Genomic DNA, 22,444 nt, shown 5'->3' with positions numbered 1-22,444 from the left:
TTAGTTTGTTTTTTCCCCCACTGTTGCCTTTTAGAGAGAACTTGTCCCACACAGGCAGGTTAAATAAGACTGTTCCAGGCACCTCCTTCACGCCTAACCGCAGAGTTGATCGAACACGCTGATGACCCATCAAGTCTGGTGTCCCATGACAGGCAGCAGGCAGCACTGGATGCTTTAGAGGCTGATGTAAAACCATTTTATTTATTCATTTATTTATTTTTCCCACTTGCACCTTGTTTTATTTTTTACCAGAGGGAGAAATTTCCGTCCTGACCCCAACTGGAGATCAGCTCCAGCCATGAAGCAGGAGGATTTATAGTTGCTGTTGTAATTGCAGATATTGTTTCCTACTCAGGTAAGTAATGGATCCTGCTTTGCATCTTCCTGAGTAGTAAGCCTCAGTTGTCTCCTGTGCTGGGCAGTTATACACTGTGTAAAAAACATCTGCTTCCATTTGTTAAGAAGTCTTGTCGCTCTGTGTTACGGGATGGAGTGAACGGGAGCCCCCGATTGGCTCCTCGTACTGCTTCATAGACTAGAGCCCTAATGCTGCAATGAGCCCAAACTCTTCGAAGAATCAGGGCCAAAATAGCCCTCATCTTTTTAACCTCTCCCTGTGTGAACATCCGCTGAATCATCGGATTTTCAGCGCCTGTCTCTAGACGTTCCTTATTCCTGCAAGAAGGAACCCAAACCGAATGCAGGATTCTAGGGAATGGGCATGCCACCAATTTATAGAATAGCCTGTTTGTATTTATAGTACAACAAAACCCTGTTTTCCTTAACTGCTGCTGAGTGACGAGTGAATGTCAGCCTAATGCCTAGGAGCTTACTTTCCTGGGAGGCCAGCTAATTCAGAACCCATCAGTGCGTGAGAGGAGTTTAAATTGTCCCTTCCCTTGGACATTACCTTACACTTAGAATAGATAAATTTAATCTGCTGTTTTGTTACCCAATTTCCTAGTGCCTTCTGAATCTCCTTGCAGTTCACCCTGCTCTTCACTAACATAGCCTGGACTGCAACCAGAAAATACAGCCACCCGTATTAGGCGAGTAAAGGGGATAGCCTCAACTTTTTAAAACTATGCCCCTTGAAAATGTTTTACCTGCTGTTATTACAAGTAACCCCTGAAATGGCTAGAACCAAAAACTGGAGGGAAACTCTTTCCAGTTAGTTTGCTGTGTAGATTCGCTGGCCTTTTGTATAGTCTTTCCCCTCTAAGATCAGCTTTCTCAGCTGTTCATCTGGGCCTATCACAAAGCAGCAAGAGTGAGAAGAATGTTTTTAAAAGAAACTATGTTTGTAAAACCCATAAAAATTGGTTTGGAACAAGTCTAGGACCTGAACTGCTTTTCACTCAGTTCCCCCTCCCAAAAGGACTAGATTTCAAGCACTGATGGCATCTCTTTTAACTGTGTTGTCCCACCCACTTGGTGCTAGTAGTGATCCACACATTTGAATATCTTCAACCTCATTTATAGCCTGGCTTATACTGGCCTCGGTCTGCAGGTTCATACAGTGGACTGTCATGTGGTATGCTTGCATGTAATGTGTTTTATGTGCCATAAGATGAGGATGGTACAACTTGTGGCGTAGACAGTGACCTGTGATATCACAGAATTGTTCGGGCTGGGAAAGCAGATGTCCGACTAGGCCCTTGGGTGGAGGTGCAGAGCTTTTCTTCTGACTCACCCTTGAACCCAAACCAAGCAAGTCTCATGAGCCCCACGAAGGAGCTCACCAGGCTGAATGTGTGTCTGACACAAGTGGGGGCAGAGGCAGAGAAATCCTGCTCAGGAGGAAGCTTGTGGGCTAAGGATTATGGGCTTGAGTCCCAGAGGTGCTGAGCACCTGCAGTGCCCATTGACTCCAGCTGGAGCTGTAAATGCTCTGCTCTGTACATACTGCCTTGTGGTAGGGCTTTCCTGGGGCAAGCCACAGGGAGTGGGGCAGGGTCTGGGTGACATCCGTGGTGTGCGTACTGTCAGATGCCACCAGTTAATGCAGACCATTGAAAAGGTAAATCCCTTCTTCTGGAGCAGGAACCATCCATATGCTCTCTCCAGGCAATTCAGCATGGTGGTTCTGCTCCTTGTCCAGCCACTTGGCTACGGCTATGGCCAAGCCTCCACAAGAATTCACTCTGCCCAGGCGGATGTATCGGACTTCTAGACAATGGGCTTTTCCTGGAGATCAGAGCTGTTTACACCGCTGCATAACAGCAAAAGGAAAACGTGCTTCGTACCAGCAGCATGACTCCAAGACGAATGGAGTGGGGAAGAGGAGCTGCCGCTCTGGTAAGGGTTCATCCCGCACTGTCTGATCTCCGTGGAAGCCTCGCTCGTGGCTGGGGCTGGGGGGCTTCTTCTATAGATCGTAGCAAACGGTTGGGGAAGAATCTTCCCATGGCAGCAGTAGTCCTGGTGCAGGCGCCCGGTGCGACCCAGGGAGTCTGGCCTTCAGACAGAGGCAGGGGAGACCGGCTTGTGCGCTGTCTGGCCTGTAGCTTTAATAGCAGCAGCAGCAGCCAAGAGTTTGGCCTGGAAAGACACAAACTGGCCCAAAGTCTTTGGCTTGGGAATAACACAGCGAAGCTGCTTGTGCAGCTGCTGGTGACGGGGCAGCTGAGCATCGGCACAAACCAGGTTTGCACAGTTCAGTTGGGCCAAAGAGGCACCTCCACCCCCACCAGCCCACAGGACCTGGCCGGACAGAGCCTTCCTGATTCTTAGCAGTCTGAGGACAAAGCCACCAGGGGTACCTGGCTTCTGAATGCCGGCAATTGCCCCCAGGGTCTGGAGAGAAGAGCCAGCTGGAGTGGGACAAACTGCTCTCGTCCCTCCAGGCAGTGGGTATGTGGCAGCTCATGTGGCCATGCTGTCTGGGTGCCCTGCCGCTTGGCTCAGCGGCTCTGCAGGGCCGTCTGCATGATCCCTCCCGCATGCTCTGTACAATGCTATAATGTACTGGGGGGCACCTCCATCTCTGCATCTCCCCACCCCATAGCCAGTCACGCACATGCCACAGGAAACCAGGAGTTGGGCAACCCCTCATGGCGGCTGCTCTTCAGGGGCTGGAGGTCTCACTCTGCTGTTCTGTGAGAGCCCAGCGGCCTGTCCCAGCCCAGGAGATGGCTATTCACCTTCCGACCTGACGCCACCTCTGTCTCCCCTTGTGAAAGCAGAGTCTTGGGGCCAGGATCCTGCCTTTGAGGGGAGGCAGGGAAGGAAGAGGGCTGGTCCAGGTCACTGTTTCCTTGACACGTGGCAGATTCTCTTTCCATCTCCCTAGTCAGGGGTTTCTTGTTCCTTCCCCTCCGAGGCTGGGGGACAAGTCAAACCCCCGCCCATACACACCTTTCGGCTGAGAAGCTTCTAGTGCATTGAGCATCCCAGGCTCATTCCCCTAATTCTGGGAGCGCTGGGGATGAGAAGATGCCGGACTGGGTCAGACCCAAACTCCATCTGATCAGTTTCTTGTCTCCCACAGTGGCTGGCACGAGTTGCTTCTGAGGAAGATGCAGAAACTCCATAGTGGGCACTCCTGGAAGGGCTTGTCCTAACCCCTAACATGCATTGGCTTGAGGCCTGATGCTTGTGGCTTTAGCTGTAAAAGGCTTTGGGTACCTGTGGCACTGAGCCTCAAAGCCTGGGTCAATTGACTCTGACTGCGAGGGCTAAAAATTGCAGTGTAGATGTTTGGGCTTGGCCTGGACTCTGATACTGTCCAGGCTCCAGCCTGAGCCCAAATGTCTACACTGCAATTTTAGCTGCACAGCCAGAGTCCCACAAGCCCTACTCAGCTGACCTGAGTCAGCAGTGGCCCTGCCATGAGTCTTTTATTGCAGTGTTGATGTAATCTTTAACACTGTGTGCAATCATGCTTGCAATCTTGCTCAATTCTTGGCTATAATGACATCTTGTGACAGTGAGTTCCACAGATTAACTTCATAGTGTGTGGAAACGTATTTTCTTTTGTCAATTTTTAATTTGCCACCTTGCCTCTGGTACTTTGCATCCCTCCTGCCTGTCACCCTGAGCATTGTTGGCTGTGGGAAATGGTTATTTATAGGTTAAGCAAGTAAACAAAAAATCTGAGGAAATTCCAATCTTAGAAAATGAAGGAATCCAGTGACTGTGGGGAGCAAAGGGAACAAGGCAGAACACCAAACCAAGGTCACAGGAATGGCCAGGGGCTGGGTCAGACTAAGGGCCCATTCTGCCCTGTGCCAGACTTTTCTGAAGAAGGTATCAGAATTCAGTAATGAAAAATTATAGAGCAGCCTGCTGTGGAAAGGGTCTCCTGAAATCCTGTTAGAAGCTTGCTTATGCTCCAAGGCCAGGACTGTTTGTCCTTACAAGATTCTGTCCAGTTATGTATCTGTGGATAGTCTCATTATCCCCAAAAGAAGGCTCATTTTCTTCTGAATCCTGCTAAGCTCTTGAACTCAGCAAGATCCCGTGGCAATGAGTTCCAGAGCTAATTGTGCATGATGTAAAGAAACAAAGTGAGACCTTTTATGAGTTATTTACACTTCATTGACTGTCCTCTTGCCCTTGTACCATAAGCCAAGGTAGCAACTGAAGAGCAGACAGGGCCCACCCTGCCTTGTCTGAGACGGGACCTTACCATGCAGGCAGGAAGCCTGGCTAACTGTGAACTCCTTTCAGAACAGGTGTGAGTGTCAGGCAGCAGCTGACCTGCCCCTTCCCCCTGCTGCTCTAGTTCTGTCCCCAGCTCATGCTTGTACAATGCACTGCAAGGTCCAGTCTGGAACATGATCAGCTCCCAGCTAAAACTGCTGGCTCGCCCAGAGGGACCTCACTCCTGACATGCCGCAGATGTTGGCTGGCCCTGGGAACTGGGAATCTCTTCAAATGATCAGCCCATGACTGAGGGGTAGCTGCCCCCATGGCAGGGTGCAGCGCTGTTCATTTGGAGGCTGCTTTTCTTGCTCTCCTCTTCTGGAGTGAGTTCTAATCCTTGGGGGTGGCGCAGGGCACTTCTGCTGGCAGCTGTTTGTTTCTAGGGGCTGTTCCCAGACGGATGGGAAAATGTGCCGGTGTCCCACAGAGTGACACGCATCAGCCCAGATCAGCAGTTCCTAGGGCCACCTGTATTCTGGCTCCAGGTCCAGTCAGCTGGTCTGATCAATGCTAGGAACTGCAGTACCTGGTAGCTGCAACATCAGCCACCTACAGGAAGTACCTTTGGACCCCCTCTCCTGGCCGCATGCTCAGATTTGTGGTTGGCCCTTCCTGCTCTGCCCAGGCCTGGTCCATTTAAACACCATGTCGGTGGGCTTGCTGATGGCGGGCTGAGGTTCTGTGGGATCACAGTGCTAAATGCTTCAAGCATAATGCTCTCCGTCTTCCTAGTCCCACGGTCTGGCTGCTGAGCACCACAAATCTGTCATGCTGTCAGAGCCAGGCCCACTCATCCCTGCAGGGGGCCCAATGGCAGACCTGGCTTTCAGGCCCCACCATGGCCGGTGCTCCCCAGTCCTTCCTGCCCAGGGCAGAGCCTCTCTGTGTGCTCCTTGCTGCCCAAGCCCCTCACTGCACTCTCCTGCCTTGCCCATCGCTGGCCGTGCCAGGTTCCTTTGTTAGTACTGAGAGCCTGTGTCACGTTGTGTCATTGCATGGCCTGTTTTGGAGCTTCGCTCTCCAGAACGTGATTCCGCTTCAGCGGTTAGTGTTACGTAATCGGTGCTGCTGCTCTGAATGTCCCCAGTCCCAGATCACAATCTCTGCACTTGCAGTTGTGACAGTCTTGGCTGTGTCTTGGCTTACACTGCCCTGGCCCACAGAGCACTTGGCTCCTATCCCCAAAGGCTGCTGTTCACTTTGTACTGTTACGAAACATGGGGCAGCTTGTTGCATTTTATCAGTGTTTCCCTCATCCGCCCGTGCTGGAATCTGCCAGGGATGCACGTGGAGAGAGAGTAAAGGGCTGAATGATCTCCGTGCTGTAGTGATGCCATCTAGTGCCTCTAACAATAGAGGGAGAAGCCTCTTGGAGTACTGGCAGCTGGCTGCAAGTCTGGGCTACAGGCACCAGGAAATGGTCCCTGATACAGAACTCACATTAAAGTGCTTGAAATAGCGCAGACACTTTTCAAACTCTTCCATATATTCCTTAAAATACGACAGCAGCGTGATCTGACTGACTGCTAAAGTCAGTCAGGACCCCGGCGTCTGGTGTGCACACGTCTCCCAGGACTGAGAAAGGCAAACCAGCCTTCTGGGCCTCAGCCACAGAGTTCAGATCCAAACTGTCAGGGTCTTCGGTGTCAAACAGGAGCTGGGTTAGAAGTTTGTATCTAGCTGGGGATTTCCTCTTGAGTTTAGGAGTCTTTGGGTCCCAGGTTTCAGTTCAGGCCCATCTCTCGTTAATGGGAATTCAGGGAGGCACTAGACACAAACACAGATATGTCAGTCCTGGTGAAATCCTCTTTCTTCTTGTTGAGACTCTGCCTGGAATATAACCAGCGTCTGGCTTGGTTCCGGGGCATCATGGATTCAGCGCTACAGAGCCTCTTGCACAAGGTCTTCAAACACATGATTAATGCACGAGGGACTCCGCAGGCGGCCTGCAGATCTGGCTACTGCAGTGCCTAGGCTGGCCTTTCCTGAGGAATTCCCCACTGTGACGAGAGGTGCCGGCCTCCTAGCCATTGTCCCTGGAGTTCTGGCTGCTCCCAGCAAGCTGAGATCACACTAGAAACAACTCTGGCATGGGGTGCTGGAACAATTGGTACAGTGGGGGTGCTGGGAGCCATTGAACTAAACAGTAAACCCTGGCTATGATGGAAACCACCTCGAGCCAGGGGGTGCGGCAGCCCCCTGCACCCCTGGTTCCGACACCTGTGCTCTGTCTGCGCTGGTGCTGCCCCCACCAAGCGGCACCAGTGCTGGCCAGTGTTGTAGGTAAGGGGGTTGCATTGTGGGGCGGTGGCATATTATGGAGATGCTACATTCCTGGCTTGGGAGGCAGGGCCCTAGTGAAAATATTTACCCTTTAGAACAAGATGGGTCCAGATGGGCTGCAGCTCCGCCAGCAGGTTGGTTGCAATGAAAAAACATCCATTAATCTCCTGAACGTGCCCATAGTGAGCAGATCTTGTCCAGGGCATGCAACCCTCAGCCTCCTGCTGCTCTCTGTGCCCAGGATTCCCTGCTTTGTCTTTGTGGGGGCTCGTTGTAGCAGAAGAATCATATGCACTGCTACAGGCTGGGGACTGACTGGCTCAGCGGCAGTTTGGCAGATTACAGTGGATTACAGTGGACGAGAAGCTGGATATGAGTCAGCAGTGTGCCCTTGTTGCCAAGAAGGCTAACGGTATACTGGGCTGCATTAGTAGGAGCGTTGCCAGCAGACCGAGGGAAGTGATTATTCCCCTCTATTCAGCACTGGTGAGGCCACACCTGGAGTATTGCATCCAGTTTTGGAGCCCACACCACAAGAAGGATGTGGACAAATTGGAAAGAGTCCAGCGGAGGGCAATGACAATGATTAGGGGGCTGGGGCACATGATTTATGAGAAGAGGCTGAGGGAACTGGATTATTTAGTCTGCAGAAGAGAAGAGTGAGGGGGGATTTGCTAGCCGCCTTCAACTACCTGAAGGGGGGTTCCAAAGAGGATGGAGCTTGGCTGTTCTCAGTGGTGCCAGATGACAGAACAAGGAGCCATAGTCTCAAGTTGCAGTGGGGGAGGTTTAGGTTGGATATTAGGAAAAACTATTTCACTAGGAGGGTGGTGAAGCACTGGAATGGGTTACCTAGGGAGGTGGTGGAATCTCCATCCTTAGAGGTTTTTAAGGCCCGGCATGACAAAGCCCTGGTTGGGATGATTTAGTTGGGGTTGGTCCTGCTTTGAGCAGGGGGTTGCACTAGATGACCTCCTGAGGTCTCTTCCAACCCTAATCTTCTATGATCCTATGAAAAGGACAGTGCTTGTCAAGGCTTCCTGTTTCAATGTGTTACAAGGAACTGCATTCTGGTAAGAGGCTTCTGTAGCTCGCAGGGGCCCTGGGCACCATGCTCAGCCTGTGGCGTTAATCCTGCAAACATCTGCAGCAGATGGCTCCACAAACACATTCCTGCCCCTCACTTTTAAAACACACACGCTTAACTAGCTGTCTGCAAGGAATGAGAAGGGCTTTTCCAAATGTATTTAGGTGGGGCCAGCAGAGGTACACGCTGGTAGCACATGGTGAGTGCCCACAGAATCCAGATGTCTTCTTCTGAAATCCGACGAAATGGGTCTTCACCCACAAAAGCTTGTGCTCCAATACGTCTGCTAATTTGTAAGGTGCCACAGGATTCTTTGCCACTTCTTCTGAAATTACTATCTGTGCATTAATTAATGATGCAGAGGTTTTAAATTGTCATTGTTAGCTTTCAGGGTCAACGTGGACCTAAGCTGAATATGTGGAACTGCTTGACTGTCTAGCTGCAGGCTGGAGAGGATGGGGCAAGGTATTTTCACTCAGCCCTATCTGCAAAGGATTAACGGATGGCAAGCTGTCCTTTTCTAAACACAGACCTGCAGTACCCACTGACGGCTGGGGCTCCACACTGCACATGGGGCTCTGAGGGAAAGGGAGAGCTCTGTGGCCATGTGGGGATCCCAGAGCCTGGAGGGACAAATCTTTGAAGTTCCCCAAGGGCAGAGCATAAAGCACTAGCCACCATTAGACTTCCTTGGGTATCATTCCAGCCAGTGTCCCCTCAGAGCAGCTGCTCAGCTCCCTCGAGGTTTGGGTCAGATGCCTCTGAACTGTGAAAGCGGCTGTGGCTGAGCTTGCCTAGGTTGGGCAGGAGTGGGAGGTGGGTGCTGGAAGCGGGCAGTAAATGCACAGCAGGGAGCAGGAGGCTAATGGCACCTGGCTTGTAGAGCCGATGCGCCCTCTCCCTGCTTCTAATACAGCAAAGTAGCGTGTAACACCCCCAGTTCTGGACCAGGACCCTGTGGTGTGAGGTGTGCACGCTGGAGTCGTGAGGTCTGGAGGACCACTCTCCCCAGTGGCCTGGGCCTGGAGCAGGTGCATGGCAGGCGGCTGATGCTAGGCAGGTGGGGATGGGAGAGAGGGAAGGTGACTGTGTTTGGCCTAAGAAAATCCAACAAACTGTATTTGGAAAACACTGTCCCAGCAAAAGGCCAGGGCATGGTAGGGCTCTCCGTTCCCTGCCTCTCTCACTGCAGGGTGGTTGTTTATATATAGTAGTGCCAGCAGCTTGCCAGGTGCTATGCAGCCAGAAGGCAATGTCCCTTCCTCACTTGATCTGAGGGTGAGTCGCCTCCCGCGAGGCTGGGGCACCCTGCCCAGTGTGGGACCGTCTGATCTCAGATGCTTATCTGGGTCTTGCAGCAGAGGAATTAAAACCTTGATTCCTATTCACTCTTGTGGTTTCCTGGAGCCCAGGGTAATAGCTGTTCCAAGCACTGCCGAAGCCACGGTCTCAGTAACTGGCGGGTGAGCAACTCTTGCTCTGGTTAGGGCTGGGCTGGATTGTGCTTGCCACAGCATGAAACAATGCTCACACCAGTTAGGCTGCAAGGATGTGTCAGGAAGCATCCTGACATCCTGCCCTTTGGTGACTCTGATCCAGAAACCTGCGTGTGGCAGCACGTCCCAGGACTTGCAGGGCCCAGAGCTAAGCCAGCTGGACAGGGGTGCCGGTAGCGAGGAGACACCCCTACTTTCTCTCCTGGGACCCACTGCCAGAGGGAGGGAGCAGGTCAGCCCTTCAGCTAGAGCTCTCACAGGAGCGGTGGGTGCGCTCGGGCTTGGCGCCAGCCAGGTGCCCAGACAAGGAAAGAGTCTTGTAGCATCCGACTCCCCCTCCTGCCTGGAGAGCAGAGGAGGGTCTGTCCTGCTGGTGTCGGTCTCCATTAGCCAGTGCCAGTTGCTGCACTGCGTGCTGCAGCATGGCTCTATCCCATCATCCCACCTCTGCCCCTGTGATGCTGGGACCCGGCTCATCTCCTGTTCGCTTTCATGCATCCCTGTAGTGCTGCGCAGGGCTTCTGGCAGGCCATGCGCAGGGCCTGGCAGCAAACCACAGTGGCAGAGGAGCGCGCCGGTAAAAAGGGCACAAGGCTGGATCCTGGAAAGTATTAGGCAACCTCCCCTAGGAGCCTTGCCACTCCCTAGGAGTGCTGGAGGGAGGTGGGATGCTGAGCACTTGTGCACAGGCAAGTGCAAAGCGGTTTCTCTTTGAGCGGAACAGGAAGCCATTTGTGGCAGTTGCTGGCTGCACATCCACTGCCGACTCGGGCTGTGCTGTGAGCTGCCAGCCTGGGTGGCCCTGGGTTGCTTCTGGGCCTCTCCTGTCCATGTCACCCAGCAGGGTCACTGCAGGTGTCTGCAAGCAACTAAGCTACCTTGGTCTGGGCAAATCGCAGGCCAGGAGGGGCGGGTTTGTGTGTGACTCAGGAAAGGGGAAGTGGCAAGAGGACTGAGTCAGCGGCTGCTGTCACTTCTGAGATGAGCCTTGATGCTGTGTCTTGTCCCGATACCGGGCGGAGAAGCCCAGGGCATGGGCTGGTGAGAGACTGCTGCCACAGTGTGCTGAGGAGAGGCCTCCCACGTCCTGGGTAAGTCCCGCTGTACAACCTCCACCCCCGGCTCCCAGGCCCTGGGTCGTTGTTTGATTGTTGCAATGGCTGGTGGGAGAACCGACTAGCTCCCGGCCAAAAGGGCTGGGTCATGGGCTTTTGTAACTCTCCCTCACCCCCCCGCTGCCTTGCTGCAAGGACTGGCCCAAAGGCCCCTGGGATGCAGGGCTCTGGGCCTAGAGGGGGATGTGTGGGGTAATGGGAGAGGTTGAGGGCAGTGGCTGTAACTTGAGGCCTCCCCTCTGCCCCAGTCTGTGGAGGGAGCTGAGGCATCCGGTAGCACTGGGCCGGGGAAGATGCTCTTGGCCGCAGGTTGAGAAGTTTCTGGTGTTGGTGAGAGGGGTCACAGCACAGCGGGGCGGCAGAGGGAGCTGGGGGTTGGGCACATGCTGCAGCTGCCCCTGGCTCCTGGGAGTGGTGAAACATAGAATCATAGAATATAAGGGTTGGAAGGGACCCCAGAAGGTCATCTAGTCCAACCCCCTGCTCAAAGCAGGACCAATTCCCAGTTAAATCATCCCAGCCAGGGCTTTGTCAAGCCTGACCTTAAAAACCTCTAAGGAAGGAGATTCTACCACCTCCCTAGGTAACGCATTCCAGTGTTTCACCACCCTCTTAGTGAAAAAGTTTTTCCTAATATCCAATCTAAACCTCCCCCACTGCAGCTTGAGACCATTACTCCTCGTTCTGTCATCTGATACCATTGAGAACAGTCTAGAGCCATCCTCTTTGGAACCCCCTTTCAGGTAGTTGAAAGCAGCTATCAAATCCCCCCTCATTCTTCTCTTCTGCAGGCTAAACAATCCCAGCTCCCTCAGCCTCTCCTCATAACTCATGTGTTCCAGACCCCTAATCATTTTTGTTGCCCTTCGCTGGACACTCTCTCTCATGCCGGCCATATTCTCCCTCTGTCTCACAGTGACCCGCAAGCCCCGCTCGGTCCGCAGCGTGCAGGCAGGAGCCTGCCCCCGTGCAGGCAGGAGCCTGCCCCAGCTGCCCAGGGCCGCCGGCCTGGGCGTGAGATGAGGTGATGGCGCCCGTGCCAGCCACCAGGTGGCAGCACTGCCCGTCCAACCGCGCGGAGGCCCGCGACACAGCAGGAAACCCTGACGTGGGTGGCCCCGTCATCCCCCCATTGGGCAACTGGGCATCTTGTGACTCCAGCTTCCTGCTTCCCACGGTAGCCGTCTGGCTGCAGACAGGCCCTGACCCTGCGCCGCCTCCTCCTCCCACCCCTGTTCTCCCTGGCCAAGGCGCCTGCCCCCAAGCTGAGGCGAGGGGCTTTTGTGCTGCTCCCAGGTGCCCGCGGACGTAACTTCATCAGGAGTCCCAGGCACCAGCTCTCCTCCCACCCGCTCCAGCGGTGAGGGGCAGGGCTGCCAGGCCCCAGGCACCCAGTGCCTCCGGCATCACCAGAGCCCTTGGGCTCCTCAGCTCGGGGGCAGCACACCCAGGGGAGCTACCGTCAGCTCTTCCCGGCTCTTCCCTGGGGTGATGGCTGGACTGTCAGCATCGGCCTGCGTGCATGGCCCCCCACTCCAGGAGCGGTGGAGGCTGGTGTTGGTCTGACTGTGGCGAAGCAGAGGAGGAGCAAGGGGCCTCTGCGCTCTGCAGGCCACGGGCTGGGACAGGAGAAGGTTGTGGGGCTGCCCCATGGCGCCTGAAGGACTCCACCCACCCGCAGCATTGAGGGAGGACAGGGCCCTGGAGCCATGGCTGGGATTCTGGAGGAGAAGCTGGCCTGGAACCCAGATGACAATCTGGACCCAGCCCTTTGGGCCCTGTGCAGTCCGGCAGCTGGAGCCTCGCGCAGGGACTGGCGTCAGGGCATGTTGCTAGCGCAAATGACCTCGTCCCCTACGGGGTGGTGTCACCAGCCCCGTGATCTAGGGAGGGGCAGTGGAGACGGGCCCAGGGAGTGACTGACCCCCAGTCACACAGTGAATTGGGGTCAGAGCCAGGAGCCCCCCGGCTCCTGCTGCAGCCACACCCTGCTAGCTGCCTCGGGGCCTCGCTCGGCAGACTGGCGGGACAAGGCCTGGACTGATGCTGTGGCGGCGGGAGAGAGGGCCCGGCTGGAAGCTGCGCCCGGTGGCAGGATGAGCAAGAGGGCTCATCTAGGCTCCACTGGCGTCTGCCTGGAGCCATGAGAAATGTCTGTGGACTCTGGAGCCTGTTGCCTGGTGTGAGAGAGGACGGGAGCCCTTATGAGTCCCTCTGGTCCCTCACTGATTCAAGTGATCCTGTCATGGGCCTTGGGCCTGGGTGGGGAGTGCTCTCCGGTCCAGGGGTCAAAACAGCCCTGAGCGCGGCTCTCTACAGTGCAGGCAATTCTCTCCCAGGCCGTTCCCAGCTGAGGCAATGCTCTCTCTGTTCTGGGCTCTGTCCTGCTCTTCCCGCTCTGCTCTCTCCTCTGGCTGTGGCTGGGGAGGGAAATGCTCAGAGCTGGTGGCTGAGGAGACTCCAGAAGCCAGTGCCTGCTGCTCCACAGGCTTAGGTTAGCAAGGTCTCTGTCAAGGTTCCCTCCCCATTGTGAACTCTGGGGTGCAGATGTGGGGACCCATATGAAAGACTCCCTAAGCTTATTTCTACCAGCTTAGGTTAAAAACTTCCCCAAGGCACAAATTCTTCCTTGTCCTTGGACGGTATCGCTGCCACCACCAAGTGAGTTAGACAAAGATTCAGGAAAAGGACCACTTGGAGTTCCTGTTTCCCCAAAATATCCCCCCAAGCCCCTTCACCCCCTTTCCTGGGGAGGCTTGAGAATAATATACTAACCAAATAGGTAAACAAGGTGAGTGCAGACCAGACCCTTGGGTTTTTAGGATATTAAAAACCAATCAGGTTCTTAAAAGCAGAATTTTATTATAAAGAAAAAAGTAAAAGAAGCACCTCTGTAAAATCAGGATGGAAGGTAATTTTACAAGGTAGTAAGATTTAAAACACAGAGGATTCCCCTCTAGGCAAAACCTTAAGGGTACAAAAAACAGGAATAAACCTCCCTCTTAGCACAGGGAAAATTCACAAGCTAAAACAAAAGATTATCTAATGCATTTCCTTGCTTTACTTACAGTTTTTGTAAACTTAGATGCTTATTTCAGGTAGGGTTTTAGGAGAGGGTTTTTTCCTGCCTGGTCCCTCTCTCTGTCCCAAGAGAGCACAACCAAAAAGAGCACAAACAAAACCTCCCCCCATAGATTTGAAAGGATCTTCTTCCCTTATTGGTCCTTTTGGTCAGGTGCCAACGAGGTTATTTGAGCTTCTTAACCCCTTACAGGTAAAGGAGGGATTTTATGCTCCTTTAGCTGTATGTTTATGACAGCCTCCCACAAGGCATCTCCTGGGGAAGTGGGCTTTGGGGGAGACCAGCCTGAGAGCAGGGCCTGGCCAGGGACAGGGTCTTTTCACCCCAGGCAGCCTGTCCTCTACTTTGTAAAGAGTCGGCCACATAAGCGAGACCTGAGAAGTAGTGAGCCTAGCTGTAGGGAGCAGACTCGGCCTAGATGAGTGGTACTCAACCAGGGTTAGGGGTACCCTGGGAGGTATGCCCCGGAGGTCTTCCAGGGGAGACATCAACTTATCTAGATATTTGCCGTATCTTACAACAGGCTACATAAAAAGCACTGGCAAAGTCAGTACAAACTAAAATTTCATACAGACAATGACTAGTTTATACTGCTCTATATACTATGCACTGAAACGTAAGTACAATATTTATATTGCGTTTGATTTATTTTATAATTACATGGTAAAAATGAGAGAGCCAACCACTGTTCAGTAGTAGTGTGGCTGTGACACTTTTGTATGTCTGATTTTGTAAACAAGTAGTTTTTAAGTGGGGTACGCAAGACAAATCAGATTCCTGAAGGGGGTACAGTAGTCTGGAAAGGTTGAGACCCACTGGCCTAGAGCTCAGGCAGGCTTCCCATGGCTAGAGCTCTGCTTTTCCAGCCTTGCCACAGGGCCAAGGGGTTGGGCTAAAATTTTGGGGCATCAGCTGGGATGGAGAGGTGGGGAGAAGCAGGCTGAGTTACAGGCACAGAGTCAAGGGGTCCACTCAAATTTTGGGTGATGGGTCAGGTCTCTTATTCCATCTGAAGCAGCTTGACGATGGGGGCCCTCCTTAGCCTGATCAGATGCTGTGGGGAAAATGAGCTGGAGACAAGTCTGTTCCAGGGGCAGTTTCTCCCTGCTGTTGGTGGGTTTGCTGCAGAGCTTCCCAGAGCTGCTGGCTTATCAGAGGGACAGCTTCCCAGGCCTGCCCCGTGGAACTCACTCAGGCTCTGCCTTTGCACTTGGATACGCTGCCAGCCAAAGCCGTAAATGCCAGGCCCGTGTGCACGTGGTGTTCATCCGGTGTTTCCATGGCATGAGTACTCGGGACCCTGCAGCGCTGATTGAGTGGCTGATGGATTTGGCAGGCTATCATCATCGTGACCAGGAGTGGAATGGGGAGCTATTTGCCAGCCAGGGGAAAGTTACCAATGTGCTAATAGCTTGTTTTTATATTTAGTTTCAATCCAGTGAGTAGTGCTTGGTGCTTAGGGAGCAGAGCTGTCATCCTAGATGTCCCCATCCTGCCTGCACTCACTGCTGCAGGAAGTGTGCACGGCTCCTTTGTGCAGGTGGGAGATATAAAGCTCAAGAATTTCCCTCTGGCTGCCTCTTCTATCAGCTGATACTTTTGACAAAACACTTGGCTTCTCCACTCCCCCCTCTTGGCAGCTCCTGGGCTGGAGTCTGCAGAGCTGCCTCAGACCGTGCTGTGCTCTGACTTCCAGCGACTGCATCGTTGTCTTCCGCTTGGGTTTTATCCCCTAACGGGGCTCAGAAGGCTCCCCGATGGCAGACTCGCTGCTAAACCACTCCTGGCCATCGTTCTCAAAGCGCTGGATGAAGAGATGGTCCTTTAAGCGAGGTAACATCCCACTCGTGGGCCCTGGATGCCTGTTGGAGCCCTGCTCTGTGGTCCTGGGTAACTGCTGCAGAGCAGTGCAGACACCCAGACCCAGAGCAAGCTGGGAGCTAGCGGAGTTTGACTTGCTTTGGCAGAGAGGCTTATGTTTGTTTAGAAACGAGACTTTTCTTGCCGGAGGGGATGCTGCATAAGTATTTGTTCATGCTTTTCCTTCCCTTTAATCTTCTCTTCAGGGCACCTTAAGTGCTTTTAGCAGCTGGGTAATTGGTTAAATATCAGTCTTCTGGTTTGATAATGAACTTGATTCATTGCTCCCAGAGGACTGGAGAACTTAAAGTTTATAGAGGCAGCTGTCTCCAGGTGAACTTCTGGCAGCGCTGCAGGTTATGTCATGCTGAGAGCTCAGCTCCCAGAGCCATGTGTGCAAAGGGGCTGAATCTTGTGCTTTCAAGGAGACCCCCTGGAACTTGTGGGCTAACAAAGCCTCAACACTTGACAGGAGCAGCCTGTGATTTGGGGAACATGGCGCGCCACACAGTACTGAGTAAGGCCCTTTGTTAATCAAAGACCAGCAGTGTTAGTGAGTGGTGACAGAGGAGACCGATTCTGGTATTGGGGTCCTCAGCCCCCAAACACTGCATAACTTTCTCTGAAAACGTTGTGTTGCTATTGGCTGAGCTAGAGCCAGAGGCCTGAGGAGCATGAATTTCGCAGTCACTTGGGGCTTGACTTGTCGCATGCAGACATCATTTCCCCAGTGAATATTTACAGTGTGCAACTGCCATGCTGCTCTGATGCTTCCAGGTATTTTTACCTGCGATGTCAGAGCTCTCAGCCTGCTCCTCCCCCTCCTTTTCACCTGGCTCCATTCTCCCCACATACCTGCCTGCCTTTTCCCCCAGCACTCCCCTCTCCTGAGTGGATGAGCCTTGGATACAGGGTGGATCTGAGACTCAAACTGAGGGACACATGGAAATTCATTCTGGGCAGGAAGCAGAAATTGACACGGGACTAGGCTCGCAAAAGGCTGATTCAGGCTAACCCTTTCCAAACCTGGATGTGCTCTGGCAGCTGGCTGGGGCGCAGGGAGATTTGAGGCAGCTGATGAGAGCTGAATTTTGCTAATTTCCAAATGAAGCAAATCTCCCTTGTAGCAATGTCATGGTACTAAGTGGCCCCTATGCATTGGGCTGGAGAGTGTCTGTCTCACACCAGCCTCCCTCCTGCAGCACTGTAGGTTCTGCACACAACACAGCACTGCCTCGAACAGATTGTCCATTTGTGGCATGTGCACAGGATGTTCAGCTGTAGCTCAGCTCTGCCCTGCAGGTCTGTGCTGCGGCTGGAGATGCCCTTTTTCTGGGCCAACAGCAGAGGAACCGGACGCTCAAAATGCATCTGAATCCCCCACTTCCCTCCCCGCAAGTTATCTGGGACCTTTCAAGGTGCTTTATCAGTGTGACAGACACAAACGGTACTGGGCTCACACCATCCACCACCGACGTGCCGCCGTCTCTGGCGTGTCACAAAGGACTCGTGCGCGCGCCAGCTGGTGAATGAGAGAAGTCCCTGCACACAAATCCTTCATGAGCCATGTGGTGTGGGCTCTAAGCGCTCATCTAGTGGGGACCGCCTGTTAACCGCATCGGTGTCAGACCCTAGCTACTGGGGAACTCGGGAGCCAGGGTTACATACACAGCCTCTCCCAAGCACATCTCCTGTGCCCTGGAGCTGAATACCCCCGTGAGATTCTCTGGGAGCCTTTCTCAGCAGGACCCTGGCAAGTTCGTAGTCGAAGTGGAGCTGGTTTAAAGAACAAAGCCAGCACTTTGCTCCTCTCTGCCCCCTGCCCAGCGGCTGCCCCCACGTGGTTGACGGCTGGCCTGTGGGGAGGGAGCAGGGGATTTGTGTCAAGGAGTGAGAGGAGGAAAGGGCACTGGGTTGTCTTCTGGGTCTCTCAAGCCTGGAGCAGAGTAGGGCAGGTGAAGCAGCTACCAGCCTCAGAAAATGGACAGCGGGTGTTTGGTTCAGCAGCACGAATGGAGCAAGCACACGTGCCTGGAAAACAAACTGGTTCAACAGTAGCAGTTGCTGACGGAAATCCTGACCCAGCGCGGTCAGAAAGGGTCTGGAACCTATGACGACATGGGGGTGTTTGCTGAAGGAAGCTAGAGTACAGCACCCAGCAGGCTGATTTAGGGGAAAGAGGAAGAAGCTGAGCATATGTCACTTGGCCCTGGGCCCACTGCGTGAAGAGTGATTCCTACGGGGAGGGGGAGGTCCCGAGGGTGCTATGTGGGGCTACACCCCTCCGTGATGGGGAAACGGAGACTGGAGCTCGCTCAGATGGATCCTGCTGGGTAATCATCTCTGGGGGGAATTCCAATGCTTGGAAGAATTTAAACTAAACTGGACAAAGACCTAGCAAATATACAGCCAGGAACCATGTTGCCCTGGCGCCCAGGAGGGACCAGAGGGAACCCAACCGGGACCTCCTGCTGCCTGTCTCCCTAACGTGTGTGTGCGTTTGTTTCCTTAGCAGTCAGCTGGCCCTGCCTGAGCCCAACAGCCAGGCCTGGGCACAGCTTGGAGGAACGGCTGGAGACTCCCCAGTGTATGGCTGCAAGTTACTGTTAGAGTCAGACAGCTTGTCTCCACTCTCCCGGCCCAGCCCTCATGAGCTGCTCTCTGCCACAGCGAAGGGCTGCTCACGCATGGGATTGGCACACGCACCAAGGGGTCACACTCATTCAGAGCCCCCGGCGCGGCAGGTTTATTGTGCACTCTATAGCTGTCTTAGTCTGTAGCGCTAATAATCCGGAGAGCCAGCCCGTAAAGGGTTGGCTTTGGGGCCAGAAGGTGGCTTCTTGATAGTTCTTTTTCTCCCTTAAACTTGCTGCTGTTATAAGTGTTATAAGTGTCCAGGAGTCCAGGGACCCAGCCATTCCTGCCTCGTGGAAAGCTACGGTGTGGTAGCTCTGCCTTTCTTCACAGTGTCTGGTGTTGCCTTTTAGAAAAAAGAAAGTGGGGAGAATGCCTGAGATGTGGAGACCCTGAGCTGTGCATACGGAATGTGCGCTCTTGATTTTTCTCCAGCATGTTTCCTCCCCAGACGGTTCCCTCACTCATTCACTGAGCCCCACAAAACCCTGCACGCTGTTGAGTGGGGGGAAACTGAGGCCCAGCTAGGGGGAAATGTCTTGCCCAAGGTCATATAGTGAGTCAGTGGCAGAGCTGGGGATACACCCTGACAGTCTGTCTTGCTCTAACCACTAGGCAGGTGCAGCGTTCACATTGGATTCACCTGGTAGTCCAGGCTGCAAAGAACCAGGGACTAGTTTGTCAGAGGCAGCAGCAAGAGCTGCACTGACTGGGCTTTAATCCTTCGTGGTGGTGGGGATTTAACCGCTTGTGGTGGGGTTTTCCTGGTACTTACACCCAGACTCTGCTTTAATGGCGTGGAACCTGCTCAGCCTGTCTCGATATCATCAGATCCAGAGAGGGGCTACAGGCCTGCATGCCTTTCTGCGTGCCCCCGGAGACGGGACACTCCTGGCCTCGGCCAGCCCTAGGGGCTGAGGGGCGCAGGGAGATAGCCTGAGCCAGTGGCTCAGAGTGGAAGAGGCTCCAGTGTTGTCCTGTCCTTTGGGACCTGGGGGCAGATTCACCCAGGTCACAGGCCTGTCCTCTCCTACCTGCTGTGCATTTACACAGGTCCCGAACTGTCCTGTCGTGCTGCATGTTCCTTCCCTTCTATCTGTGCAGGAGCTACGCTATGGTACCGGGTGCCGGCCATGAAGCCAAGCTGTGGCTGAGCCTTAAATCAAACCAGGCTCCCAGGCTGCTGGTGGGGCCCTTTCCAGTCCTAGGGAACTCAGAGACCATTTCCCCACAAACTCGCTCTGGGGATTCCACGGCCAGGCGCTCGCTCGCTGCAGCAGTACCCTTTTATGGTTCCCAGCCAGAGGCGCATTAAGCAACCACAGTCCTAATCTGCTTAATGTTTCCTTAAGCAAACAGTGAATGCTCTTGAGAGCGTCACTCTGTCATCTCATCTCCAGCCTCCGGCTGAGCAAAGGTGCGAGCTGCTGCTGAGTGCCGGAGGTGTCTATCCGATTCCCCACCGCTCCAGCTGTTGCCGCATTGGGCCTGCCTGCCCCGAGGAGCCTGCATCTTTTACAAAGGAGCAAAACACACAGAGCCCAAGGCCTGGTCTATGCTTCAAAATTAGATGGCCTGAGCTATGGCTCGCAGGGAGGAGACACGTTTTGTGACCTAAGCCCCCCTGACAACACAGCCAGGTTGATGGAAAGATTCTTCTGCCTCAGAGAGGAAAACCCTCTGTCGCATCGACACGACAGGAGCACAACTTCAGCCTGGTAGCGGTACCATGAGAGGGCCCGCAGTATAGACATGGCACAGGGCTGGCGACTGCGCTGAGCCCAGAGGCTGCAGGTTCCTACTCAGAGTGCTGTTGAGTGCGGGGAGCCTAATGCGGCGCCTCCTGCCCCGTGCAGGGCCATGGACTTGTCCAACTCTCCCAGAGTGGCACTGTGGATGCTCCTTGCCACCCAGTCCACTCCTGTGCTTGGCAGGCACGTGTCTTAGTCCTGCCCCGCACTGTTGCTCCAGGGTCACTCAGTCCCACCTGGGCCTGTCCTGCTCTCACTTGTGCTGTTGGAGTCAGGAAGGGGTAGGAGGGGAATCCTGCCTCTGGGTTCCTGCCAGGCTACTTGGGGGCTTCCTTGGGGCCAGGAAACCCCTCCCGCTCAGCAAAGGACGACGGATCTCCTCAGCAGTTGCTGAGTGGCTGCTCTGCGCAAGTGTGGATTGGTCTCGCCCAGCTGGTTCTTGTGTGCACACCAGTCTGCCCAGCCAAAATGTGGGAATGCAATTTCGGAGGCTGGTTTGCGAATGTGGTGCGCCTGACCGCGTGTCAATCTGTTACGCATCGCGACCAATTGGGTGTGGCTGATAGCGGTGCTGGCTTAGTAGGAAACTGTCCTGGGAGGGACTCTCGGGGCTGCTTGTGTTACATGGATTAGATCGGGGTTCTCACCCTTTTTCTTGCTGAGCCCCCCCGCACTCCCTCAACATGCTATAAAGACTCCATGGCCCACCTATGCTACAACTACTGGTTTTCAGCCCCGCCGTGGTGAGGCTCTGGCTTGGGATTTCTGCCCTGGGCCCCAGCCAGTCTAACGCTGGCCCTGCTTGGCAGACCCCCTGAAACCTGCTCACGGACCCCCAGGGGGCTGTGGCGCCCAGGTTGTGAACCGCTGGATTAGATGAACATGGTTGATGTGACATGACACCCGTGGTCCACAGTCTGCACTGGCTCAGGGCATTTGCTTCTCCTGGCAGTTGGATGAAGCCAGTCTGACCTTCAGGGCATCAGACAAGGCTCCTCTTGTTTCCTTAGTCTTTGGCTCCTGGGAGGGTTTGCTGGGGAGTGTGCGGATGGCTTTGCTACTTGGCTACCCCTTCACCTCGTCCCTCTCCATGGTACTAGCTAGAAAGGAGTCACTGCAAAGGTAGCGTGGGGTTTAATTTGTCATGTCTGGCTGTGCACACATTGCCTAAAATGGTCTCCCAGCCCTATAGCTCTGCGCTCTATATGCTGCTGAGTAATGATGCCTTGCTGTGCGGGGCTGTGTTATGAAGTTTATGGGGGTTGGTCTGCAGGACTGATTTATCGAGTGTTGAACAGGGTGTCTGCAATGCCCAGAGAGGATCTATGTTGTGCTGTGGGGTGGAGAAGTTACGTTGGCTGCAGTCTGTGTCTCTGTCCAGATCCCCAGCCCCGGGATGGCACGAGAAGAACAAGCTGAATGTTTTCCAGGATTCCAAGGGTGCTGGTTCCATTCCAGGGTTCCACTTCAGCACTGAAGATTGAAGGCCGCCTTGTACAGGAGCGATGGGCCTCTTTCTGGAGTGGCTCCGGCAGGCAGGACGTGACTCCTGCTGTTAGAGGAAAACACTTCATTGGTTTAACTTCGACCCATGTGACTCGGAGGTATCACCCACATCGGTGTGGAAGCAAAACACATGTCAGTTTGCAGTGACTGCCTGGTCCCTGCAGCTGGCTACCTGTGGGGCCCTGCCCATTCACTTTCAGAGAAGGTCCCCTGTTTCAAAGGAGGCACAAACAAGAGGCTTCGTTTTTCTTCCCTTGTTCTAGGCAGCTCTCATTATGAAAACAGAACTTGCTTCCATCCCCTTGGGCACTGGCAGCTTAGCAGTCCCTCCTGCAAGTGGCGTATCTGGCACAGAGGCCAGTCACTGTGAAAAAGACTTGGGGCGGATAATCACCCAAAGATGAGCTCCCAATGCGATGCTGTGGCCAAAAGGGCGAATGCAATCCAGGTCCATGTGAGGGTCTACTTCCGTGTCTAACCCTGTCTGTCAGGAGTCTCTCAATGGCTTTTGTCACATGGGGCATCCAACTACCTGCCTATTTAATCGCAGCCCAATGTCTGTGCTGTAGCCAGCCAGCTTGATTTAGATTTGTGACGTGACGAAGTGTGAGATGTCACCTCCGCTCCTCCTGCTACCTACTAAATAGTCCAGCACAGCCCTGTGACAGAGCAAACAAAAGGTTTTAGAAATCCTGGAACATTTTAATGGGGGTGTTTATGCTGATAGCCCATAAGTAATAGATTCAGTTCAAAAGTCTGTTATGTGGGATTTCAGTGTAATCTTTTAGGATTTTTTCTCTCATATGAATCAATCAATACATATGGGAAAAAAATAAAATTAAAAATGCATATTGCCAGACACTTGCTGATTGGTAGCAATTATAATTTGAAGTCTCTGGAAGGAACACTGAATTCTTAAGATTCAGGAAGGAAAGGTTAACAGCCATCAAATAGCTACATCATTGCATGCCAAGTTTCATGTA

The 22,444-nt window shown here is 53.6% G+C and overlaps 1 protein-coding gene across 7 annotated transcripts in view; it reads left to right on the top strand.

The window, feature by feature from the left end:
* Positions 1 to 251: 251 nt before the first annotated feature.
* ARHGEF18 (Rho/Rac guanine nucleotide exchange factor 18) overlaps positions 252 to 22,444 on the top strand; it is a 104,093-nt gene continuing 81,900 nt past the window's right edge. For 4 of the 7 annotated variants that reach the window (XM_075123106.1, XM_075123105.1, XM_075123104.1 and 1 more), the window contains exon 1: positions 2,055 to 2,298. In XM_075123106.1, the coding sequence (XP_074979207.1) occupies positions 2,055 to 2,298 (244 nt within the window). Of the gene's footprint in view, positions 356 to 2,054; positions 2,299 to 10,254; positions 10,605 to 15,419; positions 15,544 to 22,444 lie in introns of those variants that run through there. The other 3 variants (XM_075123107.1, XM_075123109.1, XM_075123108.1) reach the window with 3 other exon arrangements.

This window comes from Caretta caretta, chromosome 25, assembly GCF_965140235.1.
Source record: "Caretta caretta isolate rCarCar2 chromosome 25, rCarCar1.hap1, whole genome shotgun sequence".
Taxonomy (NCBI): Eukaryota; Metazoa; Chordata; order Testudines; family Cheloniidae; genus Caretta; species Caretta caretta.
This window is presented reverse-complemented; position numbering and strand designations above follow the sequence as displayed.